We start from the raw sequence: 23054 nt of genomic DNA, 5'->3' as shown, positions 1-23054 counted from the left end.
GATGACATTAAGCTCCGTGTTTCCTTTCTATGAAGCAAAAATAATCATGGATTTTCGGATGGAATAAACACCCCTTTAAAACCAAAAACATTAAATGAAAATTAGCTTAGAATATCAAATATGTGTTCTACGTAAAAAGCAACACATTCTCTGCAAACGAGGGAAAATCTTGAACGAATATTTTGTCTGATGATGACTTTATATTATGAACAAAGTTTTGGTGAAAATCCAAGGCAATTTAATAGCATACCGGTAAGTTTCTTCGTTTTTTTTCAAAAATTAATGCTTTATTTTGCAAAATTGGTTACAAATTTAATATTCAAAGTAGTGCCCATCGCTAGTCACAATTTTTTCCCATCTTTCTGGCAATTCACAAATCCCTATGCGGAAATAATCGGCCGGTTTGTCGGCTTACCACGAATCGATCCAATTTTTGACTTCATCAAAATTGAAAAAGTTCTGGACTACCAGGCCATGTTGCGTCGATCGAAAAAGGTAGTAATCGGACGGAGCAATGTCTGGAGAATACGGCGGGTGGATTGGGACCTCCCATTTCAGCGTTTCCAAATATGTTTTGACCGGTTTCGCGTCAACGTCTCAATTCATACGGCACCCAATGTTCTATCTTTCGGATCATTCCCATTGCTGTTAAACGATCGGATATGGTTTGCTGAGCTTCTTCAAGTGTATCTGCAAGTTCTTGTTGTGTTTGTGAAGGATCTTGATCGAGTGAAGCCTCCAATTCTTCATCTTCAAACTTTTTTGGCGGTACGGGACGTTCTTCGTCTACCAAGTCAAAATTACCACTTTTAAACCGTGCAAAACACGTCTGACACGTTCGCTCAGTTGGAACAGGGTCACCATAAACTTCCACCAAAATGCGATGACTTTCCGCAGCTTTTTTTCTTCATATTGAAGTAATGAAGTAACACTCCCCGCAAAAACACTCTCGTTGGTACGAAATTCGACATATTCGAAGTGACAAAAAACTATGTTGTTTACGCTTCAACTTTTTGACATACACTGAAAAAGAGGCACAATGACAATATCTTTCCAACGAATGTCTGGAAATTTGATTCACTGGAATAAAAATGAAGTTAACTGCCTTCGGGCATGCTAATCTGAACGAGTATCTTAGTTTTATTCACGCCTACATCAAGCATTAATTTATGTCGACAATATACTTCCGATAAAACGAATCGCTTCGGAATTCATAGAAAATAAACGAAAAAAAAGAGTAAGCTTTATATAAGTGTGGATCGGAGAGCATTTTTTTGTAGGCCATGTCATAAGACAGATATCATTTCCCACCAGGAAAACATTGGTAGTATATTTATGACAGATAATTTTTATTGCGATGAAGTAAACCGTACAAAATCAGAAAAAATCAGGAGAAATCAGGATCATTTCAGCAAAACCAGACAAAGTTGAATGTTCGTCAGAATATCAGGGAATGTGTCTGGAAAATCCTGAAAAATCAGGAAGGTTGACATCTCAGCTTCTATGAGTTAAAACGACATCTAAAGGGTGTGTCACATCAAATTGCATCACGGAAAAAACGCTGTAGAAATTTAATTTTTAGGAATTATATCTTCAGTTTTCGCTTATAATCAGATAAGAGTGTATAGATCACGTTGGCCATGCTTCACTGTCAATTTTTCGTAAATTTGGAAAAATGTCGTCGAACGAAAAAGAGCGTCGTGAATTAATCCTGTGCACTCATTTCGAGAATCCGGAGTTGTCACATCGGGACATCGGTAAGATGCTGGGAATCGTCCAATCCACGGTCAGCAGAGTACTAAAACGATACTTCGAGAACCTAACCATCGACCGGAAGGTGAAGAACGGCAAAAATGGATGCTCCGTCAGTGAAAAAGATCACAAGCGCGTAGTTAAGCAGTTTAGACGTGATCTGAGAAGTTCGGTCCGGGATGTCGCCAACAAGCTGAATTTGTCAAGTTCATTCGTCCAGCGGACCAAGCAGCGGGAGGTCCTGTGTACATACAAGGTTCAGAAGGCTCCTAACCGCGACGAAAGGCAAAACATGGTGGGGAAGACGCGAGCCCGGAAGCTGTACACCGAAATGCTGACGAAGCCGCATTGCCTGGTAATGGACGACGAAACCTACGTCAAAGCGGACTTTCGTCAGCTGCCGGGCCTGTTGTTCTTCTCCGCAGAGGACAAATTCAGCGTTCCGGAGGAGATTCGCAAGCAGAAATTATCCAAGTTTGCCAAAAAGTACATGGTGTGGCAAGCGATCTGCTCTTGCGGAAAGCGGAGCGCCCCCTTCGTGATGACCGGCACGGTAAACGGGCAGGTTTACCTTAAGGAGTGCCTACAGAAGCGCTTACTACCACTATTGAAGCAGCACGAGGGCACGACCATCTTCTGGCCGGATCTCGCTTCGTGCCACTATTCAAAGGACGTGTTGGAGTGGTACGAAGCCAACGGGGTCACCTTCGTGCCAAAGGAAATGAACCCGCCCAACGCGCTGGAGCTTCGCCCAATAGAGAAATATTGGGCGATTATGAAGCAGGCCCTCCGGAAGAACCCAAAAGTTGTCAAATCGGAGGCGGACTTCAAGAGAAAATGGATTTCTGTTCAAAAAAAAACTACAACCTGACGTTGTACAGAACTTTATGGACGGGGTAAAGAGGAAGGTGCGAGCATACGGGCTTGGGCTCGAAGTATGAATGAAAAGAAAATGCCAAAAGTTGTTTAATAGTTTTTATTTTACTGTCTAAAATTTTCAAAAGGATCGGTCTACTGGGCGAATTTCTACAGCATTTTTTCCGTGATGCAATTTGATGTGACACACCCTTTAGTAATCGTTTTCATTCAAATTTTGTCAATTCAAAATTGCTTCTGGGTCTGTCAATCCGATAGAGAATAAATTGCTTTATGAACACGAATTTGCGACAAGGCAAAGTTGCCACATTTGCATAGAAAGATTGAATCAGAGTCGAACAGATTTAGGAATACAGAAGTCGATTTCGATCGAATCGTGAAATTCGATGAAGTTTCAAACCAACTTTGTTTGTCTAAAATGGAGCTATTTCTATACACGTGGTATGTTGACGACCCCTTAGGACTTAAATAAGCCATAATCACAGCCCTCATTTACACTGTAAACTGATTCCCATTCTTTGAAGCCATTCGCGCACACGATCCCCGCTGCCGACAATAACGTTATTTATGAAATTATACTTTACAATCTCATTCATACAGAGATTACGATCTAATAGAACATTGTTCCCGCTGATCGCTGCTTGTCGACATGTAATTGTCACCACGTGCAACTCGATTTGTTTAAAAGGTGAACACATGAACAGGAGCTATGAGTACACATTGGAAATTCCGATTCTGATGCGCGTGTAACAACGATGGATATCGGGTGCACAATTGCTGCTCAGCGTTAAGTGTTTTTTTTATCAGATCAAGGAGGTTAATCGTGTACGGGGAAACCCCAGGTCGTGTAACGAGCTACCGCTTTATGATAAGATGTTTTCTCGATTTGGGAGCGTCATGGAATAATGAGGCTCTCGTTATTATTCGAACTAATCTACTTACATTGTTCCTTTGGCAACGGTCATGTTCAGATTCGATAGAACTTGGTTTGGTTTCTTCTTGGAGCCATACTGTTTGAAGGCATGCCGAACCGATACGGCATGTTGCTGCCTCGCCCACATCGTCCCTCCATCGTCGATCGTCGCTACACTCGTCTCGCTACCGCTGCAAAGACAAACAAATGAACAGAATTAAAATTATGTGCGTGCAATCGTGACATGTCAACACTATTTTCGTAATAGAACTAAAACAAAAAAAATAAACAATTGGTGTCAAATATCCTCACATTCAGACCACGAAAGAAACCTTATGTAAATGGAGACCCAACAACAACAAGCAGTGACTCGCACGACCCGTAAGGTCCTAAGTATCACACCCACACCCACTGTGCGCGCGACCAATTCTTCGAACCGACCCGTCGTTGCGGGTCGGTGTGTGCCCAGCGGTTTGCAATAAAAGCTGTTACAGCTCCATAATCGTTAAACATGGGAAAAAGTTGTACATTCACCAAAATCAGCAACGAGGAAAAAGAGCCGATGTTTGCAATCGAAAACCAGTTTGCAGCAGCAAAACACGAACAGATAGTTGCACAGCTCTCGGGGTCCACCACATTCAATCAGCCAACCAACCAACATATCGCAGGTGTAAATATGGCGTCCTTGAAAGTTCGTTGCATTTTATGTACGTACGATTTCGTATGCGATGTTGATTTTTCGCCGCTTTTGCTCCCTCAATCTTTCATAATCTCCGCGGGCAGCCGTGGGCTCTTGCGATGTTCGCCTTATGTTGGCTGACTGGCTGGCTGGATGTGACGGCGAGTGGTTGCGATAATGATTCACATCTTCTCCGCTGATGCAACATAAAACGGTCACCGCTCGGTGGTTTCTTATTGGGCGTGCGCAGTGGAAAAGTGATAAGCAAAAAAAAAAACAGAATACGAACGACCTTGCTTTCACGTTCGGTGCTGCTACCCGGGATGCGAATAAGGCCGTGTTTGCGAATTAATTGCATATGTGCGGTGAAAACTGAAGGCAAAAACTATATCAATTTTTGTGCAAAGATCAAAACATCCGAAATTCGGAGCTCCAACTTTTCTTACCGTGATACGACGGGAACCGTATCCGAAGTTGGTGCGTGGCCTATCGAAACCACACTGACAGCGGAAGACACTCGTTCGCGATCGTCCGTATCCTGAGCAATCGTCATGTTGAGTATTGTTTTTTTTTGGGGGGGGGGGGGGAACGTGTCTACGCCAAACGGACTCACGCGAAGTTTCTGGTAATTCTTCACTATAAACTGGGGATTGTGGAAAGCATATATTAGTTTTATTTTTGTTAAGTTAGGTAAGCGGTAAGATTTCAAATGGATATCCCCAAATGAAGGATCGAAAGTAATCAGCCCCAAAATTGGGAAGATCGATGAAATAATAACAACAATTACGCAGGCTCAAATAACAATATTCCCTCCCGATATTGCAATGATCGAATTCTTTGGCAAAATCGATTGCACTTTTTAGCGGTTCTTGACGGTTTGAAACGTGTAAAACTATTTATATAAAGAAAAAGGGCTTGAGGGTGAAAATGAAACAAATGAAACAAAATTGCCTCTAGCAATTTGTGGATACCAACAAATAATCCTGTTCCTCTTAATCTCCAATCATAACCATTTGCTTTTACTTTTTTTTGAATCGTGAACCGCTGCATAACAAGTGCGTGATTCATTGAAGCAATAAATAGTAACCGGAAGCCAAATCTGGCAACTGATTTTTCCCTTCAATTTTCCACCGAAGAACATAGCTCACACAGCGGGAAAATATTTTCTTCACATTTAGCTTGAAAATAACTGCACTTTGACAACCCTTTTAACTCGTAAAAAAGTGCAATGGAATTCACGAAAATTAATTGATTGATCGGGAAAAGTCCTGCTAGCGACCAGATAACAGCGCCAGTGTAGCTTCTCTCATTCTCAAGGCCGATTGTAAAGTTTGGTTTTCTAAATTGGCTTTTTTTTAATTTCAGGGCTAGATGCGAACGAACTGACAAAGTCTTAGAGTTTGAGAAAGCCTCTATAAATCAAACCGATGAGTTTGGGCGATTTTCGTAGAAGCAGTTGAAAATGTTCTCGCGAGAACAATACACGAGATTTTTTCTTATTATCAATGCACGTAGCACACTCAGTATGCATCGCGAATATTTTGGTTTGCTCGCAGTGCGACCAGGGGCGATTACATATTTGTTACTCTACCACCGTTATCTATTTGACAATACATAAAATCAGTAGTACGTGTAATTCAATCATACACAACTAATCTCCACACATACACTCAACAAAAAGATTAGAGAAACATCGCGCGAAGTCGAAATTTACGATTGATTTTGGAAATCAGCCATTCCATGTCAAACCGATATAGTGGTTCTCAGATTTTCGTGAAAAGTGGTAGTTTTGTTCTTCATCGTAACACATTAGACCCGTATTTTTTATTTTTTCAGTAGGGTGACCATTTCCATTTTAAGGTTGTCCGAAAAATCAACTTTTTCCTCATTTATCCAAAAATGATTTTTTTCAAAAATTTATAACTTTTGATCTACTAAACCGATTCAGATAATCGACATATCAAATTAAAGACAATCAACTGGTCGTACAACTGGAAACACTACACATGCAGAAAATTCGATAAATTTCCTCGTTATTATTGATTGTATACGTGGATGCTGAGGATTTTGTTTTCGTTTTTGAGTTATGATTTTCCAAAGTTAACCGATGATCCAAAAAAACATTTTTCACTTTCTTTCCAAAAATTACTTTTTTTTTCGAAAATATATTACTTTTGAACTACTGGACCGATTCAGATGATCGATATATCATATCAAAGCCAATTAACTAGCCCTTTTCGAATAAATTACACTTTTTCCAATTAATTGAATTGATAATATTCTAGGGCAACTATTTGAGGAAGCAGCCGAAACTTCAAATAAATTTTATAGAAGGTATCGGGAAAGCTTTACGTTAAAGACATCCCGATTGAGGACCAATACTGATCTAATGAATCGATTATTGATCAACTCTGACCCATACATATCGACATCGAGGAAGAAACAAAGAGAAAACCAGCTGTATGCGGAGAAGTCCTGAACTTACTGAACATCGAGGAAGAGATTCAAGCTTCTCATGATGCCGCTGAAGAGGATGTTCAGATTCAGATGGAAGATGAAGGAATTCAGATTGAGGACGAAGATGAATAAGAAGAATATGAAGGAGAAGCCGACGAAGACGAGGAAGGAGATGAAAACATAGAAGGAGGCGAAGTCGATATCTAGCAGCACATACAGGTATTTTTCGAATTTTATTTTGCAAAACTTGTGATGCTTTTTTCAATAAGAATCTCAAATTATGTTGCCAAATTCTTATTATTCGTGATATTTTCTTTAAATAAGTATACCTATCTAAAGGGTATGTCACATCAAATTGCATCACGGAAAAAACCCTGTAGAAATTCGCCCAGTAGACCGATCCTTTTGAAAATTTTAGACAGTAAAATAAAAACTATTAAACAACTTTTGGCATTTTCTTTTTATTCATACTTCGAGCCCAAGCCCGTATGCTCGCACCTTCCTCTTTACCCCGTCCATAAGGTTCTGTACAACGTCAGGTTGTAGTTTTTTTTGAACAGAAATCCATTTTCTCTTGAAGTCCGCCTCCGATTCGACAACTTTTGGGTTCTTCCGGAGGGCCTGCTTCATAATCGCCCAATATTTCTCTATTGGGCGAAGCTCCGGCGCGTTGGGCGGGGTCATTTCCTTTGGCACGAAGGTGACCCCGTTGGCTTCGTACCACTCCAACACGTCCTTTGAATAGTGGCACGAAGCGAGATCCGGCCAGAAGATGGTCGGGCCCTCGTGCTGCTTCAATAGTGGTAGTAAGCGCTTCTGTAGGCACTCCTTACGGTAAACCTGCCCGTTTACCGTGCCGGTCATCACGAAGGGGGCGCTCCGCTTTCCGCAAGAGCAGATCGCTTGCCACACCATGTACTTTTTGGCAAACTTGGATAATTTCTGCTTGCGAATCTCCTCCGGAACGCTGAATTTGTCCTCTGCGGAGAAGAACAACAGGCCCGGCAGCTGTCGAAAGTCCGCTTTGACGTAGGTTTCGTCGTCCATTACCAGGCAAGGCGGCTTCGTCAGCATTTCGGTGTACAGCTTCCGGGCTCGCGTCTTCCCCACCATGTTTTGCCATTCGTCGCGGTTAGGAGCCTTCTGAACCTTGTATGTACGCAGGCCCTCCCGCTGTTTGGTCCGCTAGACGAATGAACTTGACAAATTCAGCTTATTGGCGACATCCCGGACCGAACTTCTCGGATCACGTCTAAACTGCTTAACTACGCGCTTGTGATCTTTTTCACTGACGGAGCATCCATTTTTGCCGTTCTTCACCTTCCGGTCGATGGTTAGGTTCTCGAAGTATCGTTTTAGTACTCTGCTGACCGTGGATTGGACGATTCCCAGCATCTTACCGATGTCCCGATGTGACAACTCCGGATTCTCGAAATGAATGCATAGGATTAATTCACGACGCTCTTTTTCGTTCGACGACATTTTTCCAAATTTACGAAAAATTGACAGTGAAGCATGGCCAACGTGATCTATACACTCTTATCTGATTATAAGCGAAAGCTGAAGATATAATTCCTAAAAATTAAATTTTTACAGCGTTTTTTCCGTGATGCAATTTGATGTGACACACCCTTTAATCATGTTGGTGAATAGCTATTTGTGATGTTTTTTAATAATTATACCTGTCTAATTATGTTGCCAAATATTTGTACTACGTATTTTAAATAGTATTTTGATCTCTAGTATTGATTTTCGATCGTTCATTCAAAAACCACACATAATTAAATCAAAAATATTTCCCCTTTTCCCCTTCACATCACCTCTTATTGTAGTTTTTTGTTTAAACCGAGTTGAAAAATGAACTCAGCGTCTCCGAAAACCCTAGTCTTCCAAAAATTGTGTTTTTAGCTCAAAAATCTGAGTTTTGGCCGCCTAAATTTTCTCAGGGACCACTGTGCGGCGGCAGCGGCGACAGCATCCGATGCGCAACCAATTTCCACATTCAGTTTTCAATCAAAGAATGCAGCTCTCTCTGCAGTAAAATGCCTTCTTCGCATTTGGCTTCAAACATGCTGCACTCTAACAACACTTTCAACCCGGAAACAATGCTAGAATTCGTGAAGTGTGTGTGTGTTGAGGGAGAAGTTTTCAACTTTTGTATTTAATACAAAAGCCTTGCCTTGCCTAGCCTTGGGAAAGACCAATTCGGTACCTTAACCTAAATTCTCAGCCTTGAAAAAGGACATTTTGGACGTTCTCGTCGCCAACTGATCGCTAGATATCGCTGGAGATATTTCTTGATAGTTTGTGTATTCGGAAGCAAAATGAATCCTTTAATTGCCAAATAACCCTTTGATTGCCAAATAACCACTCCGAATGGGTTATTTAAACTGATTGAGAACTAAAGATGACCTACGAATTTGAAACTTATTGTAATTCGTGTGAAATTGACGATGATTTTGTAAAGGAGTGATAGTTTCCTCATCTGGTTCTATAGTTATGGAACACTAGAATTTTTGTTTTTTGAATGTTTCGCGCCTGAACACAACAATAAAGTTCAAATGGTCAGTCTTATAAATGAAGATAGTTGTTATGTCCTACACTATATACTTCAATTCATTCGACTTCTTACATATCTCTGGAAACTCAGAAATAATGAGTGGTTCTATAGTTGTGAAACGCAGTGTATTAACATACAAAATTCATATATTTTTCCATCCGAAAGATAGACGTAGACCTATGTCATAAATATTATAGGGTCGTGGAATAGCTGGATAGTTTGGCATGCAATTGCTCTGTAATGAAATTTACTCGTGATAGATTTCCCTTATTGAATGACACCAACATTCCATTGCCATTTGGGCGTAAGAGCATTCTCAGTTAGACCAGACAGCGGAGACAGTTGATAAAGGGTGTGTCACATCAAATTGCATCACGGAAAAAACGCTGTAGAAATTTAATTTTTAGGAATTATATCTTCAGCTTTCGCTTATAATCAGATAAGAGTGTATAGATCACGTTGGCCATGCTTCACTGTCAAAAATTTGGAAAAATGTCGTCGAACGAAAAAGAGCGTCGTGAATTAATCCTGCGCACTCATTTCGAGAATCCGGAGTTGTCACATCGGGACATCGGTAAGATGCTGGGAATCGTCCAATCCACGGTCAGCAGAGTACCAAACGATACTTCGAGAACCTAACCATCGACCGGAAAGTGAAGAACGGCAAAAATGGATGCTCCGTCAGTGAAAAAGATCACAAGCGCGTAATTAAGCAGTTTAGACGTGATCCGAGAAGTTCGGTCCGGGATGTCGCCAATAAGCTGAATTTGTCAAGTTCATTCGTCCAGCGGACCAAGCAGCGGGAGGGCCTGCGTACATACAAGGTTCAGAAGGCTCCTAACCGCGACGAAAGGCAAAACATGGTGGGGAAGACGCGAGCCCGGAAGCTGTACACCGAAATGCTGACGAAGCCGCATTGCCTGGTAATGGACGACGAAACCTACGTCAAAGCGGACTTTCGTCAGCTGCCGGGCCTGTTGTTCTTCTCCGCAGAGGACAAATTCAGCGTTCCGGAGGAGATTCGCAAGCAGAAACTATCCAAGTTTGCCAAAAAGTACATGGTGTGGCAAGCGATCTGCTCTTGCGGAAAGCGGAGCGCCCCCTTCGTGATGACCGGCACGGTAAACGGGCAGGTTTACCTTAAGGAGTGCCTACAGAAGCGCTTACTACCACTATTGAAGCAGCACGAGGGCCCGACCATCTTCTGGCCGGATCTTGCTTCGTGCCACTATTCAAAGGACGTGTTGGAGTGGTACGAAGCCAACGGGGTCACCTTCGTGCCAAAGGAAATGACCCCGCCCAACGCGCCGGAGCTTCGCCCAATAGAGAAATATTGGGCGATTATGAAGCAGGCCCTCCGGAAGAACCCAAAAGTTGTCGAATCGGAGGCGGACTTCAAGAGAAAATGGATTTCTGTTCAAAAAAAACTACAACCTGACGTTGTACAGAACCTTATGGACGGGGTAAAGAGGAAGGTGCGAGCATACGGGCTTGGACTCGAAGTATGAATAAAAAGAAAATGCCAAAAGTTGTTTAATAGTTTTTATTTTATTGTCTAAAATTTTCAAAAGGATCGGTCTACTGGGCGAATTTCTACAGCGTTTTTTCCGTGATGCAATTTGATGTGACACACCCTTTATGATCATTGTTGTGTCATTGATAGCACAACTGTCCGATTTTTCTTGTTACAAGAAGAGCTTGTATTGATGGAGAGAGGCTAGGACTCGGACCGATCTCCATCGCTGATGATCGTTGCCTGGACGTAGGTATTTGATAAAAACACAATAACACATTGAGGGCCCTGAGTTTTGAACTCACGATTGATCGCTGAGCAAGCGAGCGCACAACCAATGTGGCTACGAAGACCCCGTTTTTGTTCGATGACATACAGGAAAACGATGTTGTTTGTTTAACTTCACAGTCAGAAAGCTGTACCTTAAGTATTGACGGCAGCAAACATTGCGCCAGAAGCACCAAGTCAGACAAAGACTCAAAGACCTCGTCGTAAACAGAGGCTGTAACGCTCGTCATTTCGAACAATGTTCTCGTGCAATTTTGTTATCATTACGTGCTTCTACATTATTTCTTAGTGATACCGAAATGAGTTGTACCAAGGTGAGTCGAGATAATCGAATATTGTTCTTCACGCTAGATATGAAGGTATCCCTTACTTTATTGATGCGACTCGTTGCAATTGCCGGTCGACAGTAAACAAAGACGAATGCTGAGAAGAAACCGAACCAAAAGCTATAAGGAGAAAACTTGAGAAAAACAAATAAACAAACAAACAAACAAACAAAACAAAGCCAACAAATGCAGGGAGACAAGAGAACAACAGCAGCAATACTTGAACAAAACTGAAAACGGGTGACCTTCGAAAAAGTGGGTCGCAGTCGCATTTTCGTTGGTTTCTCTCTGTTCGTCACCGCCTTCTCTCGCGCGCCGGACAAAAGGTATGTAATGTCACCGTCGTCGGTCGCATCGGTTCTTTTTTTGGGCATTGGTTGTATAATCGTTAACAGACATTTTTGGTGACTGGTTTGCGCTTGAGGAAACCCTACCTGCCTGCCTGCCTACGAATAAATACCAGCGCGCGTTACTCACGAAGGAAAATTAAGCGTTTCGCACCGCCAAGCGCGCAGGTTTGCCTCTGTTGACCGACCCATTCCGTCGGGTTCGTGTTCTGATGGCTGCTGATAGCGCAGTGACGCGTAAGTCACCTGTTTGACCGAAGCAATTAGTAGGGCTGCGCACCTGTGGTAGACCACATACACACACTCAAAAAAGTTGTGGCTCAGTTAATAAACGGAAATTGCACATTTATTGCTTCGAACATTAGTGAGATCAATGGAGCGCCGAGTGGTTTATGATTCGGGCGTATAGTTTACTATTGTCTCGTCAGTGTAACGACTATGTTAAAAAGGACATTAACTTTTCATCAGTTATCACCGATACCACCTCTGTTTGTTCCGGTACTTAACAGGCATCTGCAAACGACCAGCACTTAGCAAATGATAATCGATATACTGTTTCACTCATTTATACATTTATGCCTGAATAACACTGAAATCCTGAATGTGACCTAGTTAATTTAGGTTGCGACACACGGAAGGTCACCTGTTCCCAACTTTTGAAACAGTTCAAAAACAGAACTCGTTAATGGTTATTTGGCATAACCGATGATTTCGTCTTTATATATTGAACGTTTATAATATTCGTAAATTTTTATTTATAAACCAATTTGGCATATGCGTTCTATTAGTACATTTTATCAGTACATTATCGCAGAAGTATTCTATAGCAATTTCACCTTCTCGATGATAGGAAAGTAAAATATACCTAGAATGTCCCTTACGGGTATCCAACATTGATGAGGCGACAAACAAGTTAAGATGTTAGAAAGATATTTTAGAATAAGCCTTGTTCAATGTCAAATAATGTGGTTTAAATGTGAGGATAGCAAAATACAATCAGGTTGTTATTAGGTTGGGGAAAAAAGAAATCCATTATTTTCTCACTAGATGGCTGTAGTGATCGATATCTCGCGTAATATCGATCATACGATTTCAAGTTTACATGACAAGTACATTTCCCAGTTTTTCTTCAATAAATTTTCGCAAGCCAGTTCACTGAAATTGTGAATGATGTTTAAAGTGCCGATACTGTAACAGCTAATTGCAACATGTAATTATTTTTTTATTTTTTTAAGTGCAATACACTAAATTTAGATCTCTACTGTCAACAACCGGATCGCTTGAAGCTTGCGATTGACCAAAAACGGCCAGGATTGAGGCCAACGAAAGAGGTGTTGTGTTCCATCAGGACAACGCAAGGCCACACACATCTGTAGTGACTGTAGTGACACCATATAGTCCGGACCTGGTACCAAGCGATTACCACCTTGTTCGCGCATTACATTGCAAATCTTCCTGAGGGATAAGAAAATGGGATCAAGAGAAAATCGTGAAAAACGATTACTAGAGTTTTTCGCCAATAAGAATCAAGGTTTCTATGCGTTATGGAGCTACCCCTAAGGAGTGTATCGAAAAGTAGTCTTGAACACTTAACACGTTATAACACACAAACGGGTGAACTTTTTGTGTCGTGTAATCAGACCAAGCTTTGTTTACATGTCGAAAATCGAAATACAAGTCATTTAGTCGCGGTCATAAAGAAATGTCGTGAATTGATTTAGAAACTGAAAAAAAATCTGCAAAAAAATCAAATTGTCCAGAAAGTGTTGAACGAATCGGTAATGAGAGTTCTTTCGAGGATCTCAGCAGAAGTGGACGAATTGGACCGAAAGGTTGTAAATTATATTCAGAATTATATAACAGGTCTGCATCTATTCGTGATTTGACCAAGAAGTTCAAAATCAGTGTTGGGATGATTCAGCGGATTAAACAGAGACAAGGTCTAAAGACCTAAAAAAGCAAAAAGTGGCCAAACAAACTTTGGAGCAGCAAGATCGCACTAAAACACGAGTTCGAAAGCTATATGAGCGTATTTTGAACAATCCTAACAAGTACATTCTCATGGATGACTAAACATCCGTCAAAGAAGATTCCAAAACGCTGCCGGGTCCTCAATTTTATACCAAATCGATTGGAGAGAGTGTACTATTTGCGGATACGACTGTTGCGATGAAAAAAATCGGTCAAAAAGTGCTCGTTTGGCATGCGATCGTCAACTTTAAATAATGGATTTCTTTTTCCCCCACCTAATGTTCATTGGTAGGATACAATGAAATTACTCCCCGAACTAGTATCCTTTTTATTCACACAATGTCTATCGAGATGTGTCTGGATGAACTTTTGAACAACTCAATGAAAAGAAAACAATAATTACAAGATTCTACTCCCTTTAATCATTGAAACTTATTTAGTGCCAATGCACATTGGACCGGGGAACGTAATTAAGTGGAACTTTTCATCTACACTAGAGACGAAACAGATATCCGGTAACTATCCGGCCGGATACCGGATATTTGAAAAAAAATTCTAATTAATATAAGATACATTATAACACAATAGCATATAAACATCATTCTAACGTGATTAAAAAAGGTGTGATTACTTACATGTCAGAATGTTATTGATATTGAATTATTATCAACTTATATCATCAAAGTTTCATTCAGATCAATCGCTTTCGTTTCGTTGAAGACGGCAATGAGATATTCTCAGAAGATACGTCTCAAGATATTTTTGTAAGATGATTTTGATTTCAATGATTTTTTGTCTGTCTGTTTACGTTTCGAGAACACCTAATTGGTCTGACCTAAATCTCGGGTCAAAAAAGGTTGCAATCAGATAATTTTGATCTTCTTCCATGTAGTTAAAACGATCTCTCCGACGTTTAAATATGTTCTCATACGAATTAACTTCGGTGTTTTTTGTGCAGTCTCGTCCAAATACTTTTTTGATGGCGGAAGATGTGGAATAATCGCGAATACATAAAAGCCCAACGAACTTCTCCATCAAACCTAACAGTTGCTGAGTTTTCAAATTAGTGAATTTGTTGCCGATTACAATACTTTCGATTTGTAGTGAAGCAAGTGTACCCCCTCTCAGACTACCAATCCTGAAGACAGTTATAAGTTTGTTCTCAATCTCAATGAAAATAATTGATTGCTGATTGCATGTAACTCTTACTCTTACTCGGCCAGTATTAGAATTATTTCAATACAGTCACAAAAATCTATTGATAATAATATAAAACCATGACCAGAATAAAACTGTTCTATATTCCTGGTAAAAAACATGATACACTATTAAATAGGATTTTTTTTTCAATTAGCAATAATCGCACCTCGGTATAACCTCATTGGTTACGATATCGCCACTGCGCAAAACTAAATTATTATTCTAAACGAAACATTTGATATTCGTTCAAATTTTTTATTTGAAAATCTGTTTATATCCTTCTCACATTAAACACTTTATTTGCACCATGTCACATGCCGTTTCTCTCTCTCTTTGCTAATAAAGACCTGAATATCCGGCCTCGAAGCAAACAGTTTTGATGTAGAATTTCAAAAATAAAAGTTCAAAGTTATTGATGTTTTTTAGCCAAGTTTACTCAAATATAAAAATAAAATGAAATTTATGTAGAGTCAAATGTATCCTTTCAAATGGCGTCAATAAACATTTTCAACAGTTCGACTGAAAAGTTCATAAGGTTGACGTCTAGATGGCACCTCTTGCTAAAATCTACTTGAATATCACAAAGCACCATCTTTCAAGGGATACGTGTCAAAATTTGACAGCAATCGGTCGATTGGTTCGTAAGTTACAGCATTGAGAGTGAAGCAACTTTTGTGATTGGGAAAAAAATGGAAAAATCCGAATTTCGTGTATTGATAAAGCATTGCTTTTTGACTCTGCTGGAGCAGAGTCCGGAATACGTTTGACAAACCATGCTTTAGTTTGCACTGTATTTTTTTTCATCATTATCGATATGCCAAGCCAATCTCAAAAACGAAAAAAATAGCATCTCTGGTATCGAGATATGTTAAGTAAAAAATCCTCAGCTTCCAAGAAAAAATATAAAAAAAATATAGGGCCCTCTATCTTTAACCGAGAAAACTATGAAAAACTAATCCAATCCAAAATTAAAAGAACAAAAATCGAAATTTTTCGCAAAAGTTATATTTTTTCGAAGACCATAACTCATAAGCTTCAATCTGATACGTAAATCATATGAATCGGTTCAGCAGTTCAAAAATTATGAATTTTTGTAGTGGAAAAAAGGGAGAAAGATTGTTTTTTCAAACCATTTTTGAAAAATCATATCTCAAAAACGAAATCGGAAAAAAATCATATCTCAAAAACGAATTTTGAAAAATCGTATCTCAAAAACGAAAAAAATAGCATCTCTGATATAGAGATATGCTATGTAAAAATCCTCAGATTTCAAGGAAAATATAAAAAAATATAGCGCCCTCTATTCCAAGGCCATAAAAACAATGAAAAACCGCTACAATCAATGATTACGAGAATAAGATCCATTTTTTTGCAAGTTCAGTATTTCATTTTTAACAAAAAGCTAGCACATTGGCTTCAATTTGATATGTCGATCATCTAAATCGGTTGAGTGGTTCAAAAGTTATGAATTTTTGAAAAAAAAGTCATTTTTGGGAAAAAGTGGAAAAAATGATTTTTTGGGGCACTCTAAAATGGAAATGGGCACCCTAATGAAAAAATAAAAAAAAGCCGGTCCAATATTTGCGATCAGGAACAAAAGTACCTATTTTTACGAAAATCTGAGAACCGTGGAATGTCTGTATATAAACTGATTTCAGTCTGTCTGTCTGTCTTTCCATCTGATTATTATGAATTGGAAACTACTGAACCGATCGGCGTGAAAATTTGTATGTAGTGGTTTTGGGGGCCGGGAAGGCTTTCATAATAATTCGAGCTCCTCCCCCTCTCTAAGGTGGGGCTGCCATGCAAATGAAACACAAATTTCTGCATAATTCGAGAACTAATCAAACAAATGGAACCAAATCTAACAAGTGGAGGTTTTAGAGAGTAATAAATAGTTTTATGATGATACGACACTGCTCCTCCCTCTCTAAGGGGGGCAGCCATACAATTGAAACACAAACTCCTGCATAACTCAAGAACTAATCAATCAAACAGAACCAAATTTGGCATGTGGAGGTTTCAGGGGGTAAGAAATGTTGTTTATGTAGGTTCGACATTCTTCCCTCTTTCTGAGGGGAGGAGGCGCATTACTTATCAGTTTATTAGTTCTCAAAACTAATCAGGCAAATAGAGACGAATTAGGAATGTAGAGATTTAGGGGGCAAGAAATAGGGGCTCGACATTCCTTCCCTCTCTTTAAGGAAACTTTTGGAAAACTCTGAATGAAAACGGGAAAATTCGGAAAATTGAATTCCCATATGTGAGATGTCTTTATTTTATTATATTTTCTGTTTCAAACATGTATTCCATGTAACCATGAAACATGTTATTTGCAAGTGATTGAAATATATTCAAAATCAAAATCGAAGTTTGCCAGGTCAGTTAATTATAAAAGTTAGAGCAAAAAAAACGTTTTTTTTTCTTGGTTACCCTAATGTACAAATTGTATTCAACGGTATATTCAATTTTCAAGTTTGTAAACATTGTATGTAATGTGTCATGTGTCATTCTATCTAAAATTTTCATTCACTTTTCAACAAACTTGTCGAACACCATTTTTTAATCCAAGGTGTTTAATGTTATGATTTTTTGAAAAATAAATCGCAAATAAAATTCATCATATCAAATTGAAAATTGTGGTTTTGGCAAACTACTGGAATTATTTCATATTCAAACAAAAAAATCTCTTGTAAGTGTTGAAATTGTGGGACTGCAAATCTTTTTACTGAGATTATAGAAGATATTATTGATTTTTTTTAAATTTGCCATATTTAATTTCTGTTAGAAAGTTCCGTCTTCACAAACGAATGACTAGTCTTGAACAAAGCATGGAAGAAAAAACAGAATTAAGCTGGTGTGTAGCAGTTTTTTTGTGTTATGCCTAAAGATGAGGAATACATTCGGAGGGGAAATAAAACTCCCACAAGAATAACCAATCAGTTCCAGGCGATCATTAATCAACACGTATAAGCTCCAAGACACAGCATGTTTTTGTTGACTGCGTTGATTTTTTGTCCTGATATTATTTTTTTTAAACAAATAAAACAATTGGTTTATAGCATTTTTCCATGACTTCATGCAGTTATTTTTAACGCTCACAGTAGCCAACATTAGTCTGATTGAAGGTTCATAAACATTAAACAATATTTATCCTTCCATGACTTGCTTTATCTCTCACTCTCATCGTAAGATTACTCGGATGTGATTTCAATGTGGCCGCGAGTGGTCCTTGTGGTGGCATTCCGAAGCGATTGTTTATGCGCCGCAACACTCATCATCGCTGCTGGAAATTGTCCATTCCAGTCACATCCACCATAACCTTGAAATTAGTAGCAAGAGTAACTCAGACATTGACAAGCGATCGCTATTATGATCATCCCCCAGAAGCAGTCAACACGATGAGCAAGAAAGTGCCACGCGATAATGAGCTTCAATTTGTATCCATGATTTGTCTAATTCCAGCGCATGATTTTGGGCTTAGTGTTTAGTCAATGAAATTCCTTCACGCGAACTCGTTCCACAATAATTCCGGTTTATTACATCATCTCGGCCGAGATGACCCAAACTAAACCCTACCATCCACGTCGAGAGAGATATGTAGTAATAAAATTAGCTCTTCGAGGCTCATGTATCGTGTGTGTGTGTGTGTGTGTGTGTGTGTGTGTGTGGCGGGCGACAAGGTCGTCTTTTTATGACGAGCACTCACTTTCTCGCTCTCTCTTTCTACCATCTCAAGGTCTCAAGATGACATCGCACTGCGCCACCAACCTAGACCCAATTCAGCACAACCAATGCGCGCGGCAGCAGACATGCCCGACTCAGCGCAATCCTCTGTGCCTCCCTTGAAGCCGACACAAACCACCGACAGAGGACACCGCGGACAGAGGGAGAAAGAAAGCGAAAGAGTGAGTGATTGGGGGGCGATTAGGCATTCCACGTCTGCTAATGCCCCCGGAGGAGTTTTGATAGATGGATGGAACGGAATATAGAGTCTCGTGCTCGTGTTCGGGCGTAGATTGGTCAATCGGTTCGGTTTGAGTACGCGCGAGGTGCATCCAAACAATTGCGATGTGGTGGCGGGTAAAAGGAGGGGATAACCATGTAAACAGTAAATAGATTATTACCCTGACAGCATGGTCATTTGTCGAACATTAGTTTGATTGGAAGAGGTGGAGCAGCAGAAGTTTAGCTAGTTGAAGGGTAGCGTTACCATTACTCACAAGGGTGTTCAGTTCGTGACGTGACGGTCAATCGATCGGTTGCAATTGTATTTTTTTTATTATGATGATTATTGATCATTCCATGATTTACTCAATCAATACAATACCATATATGAGCCTCAGAAAGTGCTTCGTCTACTGCATTATGTGCTCGTGTGAAATGTCACTTTTGTATCAAACCTTCAGTGTATTCACCGAACTATGAAATTTATTACCCTGTATTTCGATTCGAAATGAATTGAAAATAAGCGAAATTTTAATAGACTATTTTTCATTTGAACGAAAAGCAAACAAAAAAAGAAATAAAAAAAAACTTTTGGTTATATCGAAAACTGTCTAAGACAAATTGTTGCTAACTGATGGAAATGTGTTAAAAAAAATATATTTTGTGGAGAAAAAAAACTTTTGAAATAGATGAAAAGTTTTTTTTTGTTTCATATTTGATATAAATTAATATGATAGCCGAAAATCAGATCACAGTTCCAGGATAGAGTAATGTAATAAATATTTGTTCTTTAGAGATCGTAGTAATGTTTGCGCCATCGTACACATAAGGTTCTCGTTTCACCTGCGCATACAACGCTTTGGTTTTCTTTGCGCGCACGTAAGCTATAATTCATATCGCAATAGGCTGCGAGTAAAAGAGGCCGATTTGCTTAGTTTGACAGTTGCACCATGACGAATTGGCAGCGTATTCGTGTTTTGTCCCACACGCAAATGTTGCAAAAAGACATTTCAATTGCCGTGGGAGTGTCCCGGTGGACCGTGAAAATGGTCTTAGACCGAGAAAAGAAAAGACAACTATCGGCGAAGGTGGCCACATGTCGTCCGAGCTCAGCTCGGATTCCAAGGATGCGCTCCCAGGAATTTTTTTTGCTACCTATCTTCAACTTAGGCGCTAGATCTGACGTTCGTAATTATCGTGGAATTACTATTATCTCCTGTATTCCTAAACTATTCAAAGCAATAGTCAATGAAAAAGTCTTTCAACAAAAAAAAAAAAATTACGTGCAAGCAACATGGCTTTTTCAAAGGCTATTCAAATGGCAAACATGTAGAAGCTTTTTACACTGAAAGCATGCGATGCGGTTTTCCTTTACTACTTTTCAGATTGCAGAAAATTGTAATAGAACAAGGACTCTTAGACTGACTCTATTCTTATCTAACAATTCGTCAACAAATAATTCTGTACGTTAATGATCTGCTTCATTCTCAAACTTATCAATGTACTTATTTATGCCGACGACATGAAGCTTTTCGCCGAAATTGGAAATGAAAACGACATCGTAGCATACCAATAAATCGCTTTATGTGATCTTTCTACAACATTAGTGTGATCCCTTTTTGTTTACATCCGATTCCATTATCATGTACGCCAAAGTTGTTGGTAGATTATTTAACTGTTTAGTAAAAATACAATTTTGTTTTTTGTATTATAGTGATTTTCAGCACTTTTGGCTGGTTCGTCACTTTTGCTTCCATTTTTGGAAGAATATCGGGAGTGAGAATTGAACTCGTGATCTTGAGCGTGAGAGGTATGGATGTTACCCCTACGCCAGATCGCCTCCTCAAAAAAATACAATTTTTAATACACTGTTAAAAAATCTTACGAGTGATAATATTACACTTCATTATTAAAATGAAGTTGGAAAGTGTTTTCTAAGAGTAAAAAGGGAGTATAAACGTGAATCTATATCTTTTTCGGTCTAGGCCGTGTGGCAAAGTATGCGGAAAGCTTTAATGCGGGCTTATTTGCAATATGTCTCTTGTTTCGCTCACTTATATTGCAATAGTATATCGCGATACCAAAACAGGTGCTACAAATTCATTTTGGGCGTAGCTCCTTGTTGAATTCTATTATTTTTGACAGACTAATTTGTTGTGAGGTTTGAGAGACAGACGAAGCTTCCTCATAAAACTAGTCAATCAATATGTTCCTGCTAGCTACAAAGATTGATTCCGTGCTGGATGCTGTTGGTTTCTACAAAATCAATAGCCGCAAATCTTTGACGCTTTTTCCAATGTTCTGCAATAGTTGGCCAGTTTCTCGCACTCCTCACTCGTAAAACGTAAAATGAAAAATCTTAAAATACGCAAAACCATAGAATTATTTTCTAATATGAGCAACTTCCTCAGAGTTGCTTCAGAAATACCAACGTTCGCCGCATTCCAGCGCTTAAATACTTTCTCCCAGCCATTTTGAGCTTTTCTGCAGTGCAATTCTTCCATACTGTTTTCGTCCGGTATAAAACTGTACACTGTATAAAAACATTTTGGTTGAAAACACTTTATAGACAAGTTTAACGACAAACACTGGTGAGAATTTTTGCCCCACAAGCTCTGCGGTTCATTGTCCCACAGCAATCTTTTTAGTAATCCGACTTTTATGAAAAGCTCTTGAAAGTTTTCACAAAAACGAATACAAACTACGAATGAAGGTTTCCGTGGAACTTTGATTTCGGACTTTCCAAATATCGTCAGCCCAAAAATTTAAAACATTAGATCAAAATAACGTAACACGCTTCTAACCTCATAACTTTCCACCACTGTTATGGAATGTATCTCGTTTACACGTGCGAGTTGCTGGTGCACTAATGCGTCTTAATACTGTGTTAACATATTTTTATGCTCGTATGATTCACTATGACCTATGCGCATCTTCGCCCCACACTGTTCTATGGATTCTCTATTATTCACGATTCACGAACGTGATTTTCATTATATAGAATTGATCATATCTCATTTGTTGGAATGAAAGGGTTTTCTAATGTTAATATATATTAAAAAATATCAAAAGGGGTCTTTTACGATATCAAAGTTTTTAACAATAAATTCAATTTTTGAGTAAGATTTTCCAACAGTGTATTAAAATGTTATTTTTCCTAAATAGATCAATAATTTACCAACAACGTTGGCGTACATAATATTTCAATCGGACGTCTGGATTTTGAGTCATGATTTTTCGAAAAAATAGGTGGGTTATATCTATGATATAACGGCAAGGTTGACGTAGGACTACCGTTGAACATTAGGGCGACTCCATACAAAGGCTGGCCAAACAAAAAAAAGTGTCGCGAAAAAAACATGGTTTTCATATAATTTCAAGATGTTGGACACGAATTTAACTTACTTTTTTATATAATTTTATGATTTTTAATCACAAGTAACCTCACTAGACAACGATTCCTCAAATTAAAAAAAATCTGCTATAAACATAAAGGATTTTCTTTAGATTACAAATTAAAACAATCATCATCATCTTCTTCTTCTTCTTCTTCATAACTGTCATCAGATTTATTGCCATATTTTCCTGATTGTTTTCTTCAATAAAAACATTACTTCATCTGGCAGTTTTTAACAATTGCCTTTCTTTTTTTTCAAAATAAGTGTTTGCTACTGGATACGTGGAGAGAAGAAGATGATTAACTATATTATGATTAGTATTTTATCGACTATTTTTACGAGTGAAATGTTCTTGGGCATATTTAATGACCGCAATATTACTTATAGAAAGAATGACCGAAGAGGCTCAAGAGAAGAGTAATAAAAGCATGGATCAATCATATAAAACGATTTCAAAATATTTTTATGGAAATTTCATGTTCCAAACAGATAAACCCAGAAAAATTAACGTTTACTGTATCGACACAGCAAAACGTTACGTTGATCTGTACTCTTGATACAATATGATTACTGCTATGGACGGAATTTTATTTCAAGGCTATAGAATTATTCAAATAGCAATATTTCCTATAGAAAGAATGACCGAAGAGGCTTGAATATTAGAGCTAGAAAGGAAAAATATAACGAAACAGCTGGGGCAATTTTTTTCAGTCAGCGATTCTTAACTGTGCGTTGGCTTAGTAATCATTTGTTTGTATTGATTAAATTATTGATTGAATGAAACAATTTTCGAAATCAATTGAATTCAACATATTTACTGTGTAAG

At 38.9% G+C, this 23054-nt stretch overlaps 1 protein-coding gene and 1 non-coding gene across 7 annotated transcripts in view; both read right to left on the bottom strand.

Moving 5' to 3' along the window:
- LOC129764286 (ABC transporter G family member 20) overlaps window positions 1-23054 on the bottom strand; it is a 158596-nt gene that overhangs the window by 15258 nt on the left and 120284 nt on the right. For 3 of the 6 annotated variants that reach the window (XM_055763232.1, XM_055763239.1, XM_055763249.1), the window contains exons 3-4: window positions 4667-4863; window positions 3571-3732 (exon numbers count right to left, since the gene is read on the bottom strand). In XM_055763232.1, the coding sequence (XP_055619207.1) occupies window positions 3571-3732; window positions 4667-4773 (269 nt within the window). In that variant the 5' untranslated portion in view covers window positions 4774-4863. The remainder of the gene's footprint in view (window positions 1-3570; window positions 3733-4666; window positions 4864-23054) is intronic. The other 3 variants (XM_055763212.1, XM_055763222.1, XM_055763258.1) reach the window with 1 other exon arrangement.
- On the bottom strand, window positions 14957-15093 carry LOC129763667 (U4 spliceosomal RNA). The gene has a single exon (XR_008741005.1). It is a non-coding gene; the product is annotated as a U4 spliceosomal RNA (small nuclear RNA).

The sequence above is a fragment of the Toxorhynchites rutilus genome, chromosome 1 (assembly GCF_029784135.1).
Source record: "Toxorhynchites rutilus septentrionalis strain SRP chromosome 1, ASM2978413v1, whole genome shotgun sequence".
NCBI lineage: Eukaryota > Metazoa > Arthropoda > Insecta > Diptera > Culicidae > Toxorhynchites > Toxorhynchites rutilus.
The sequence above is the reverse complement of the archived record's forward strand: the minus strand, read 5'-3'. Positions and strand labels throughout refer to the sequence as shown.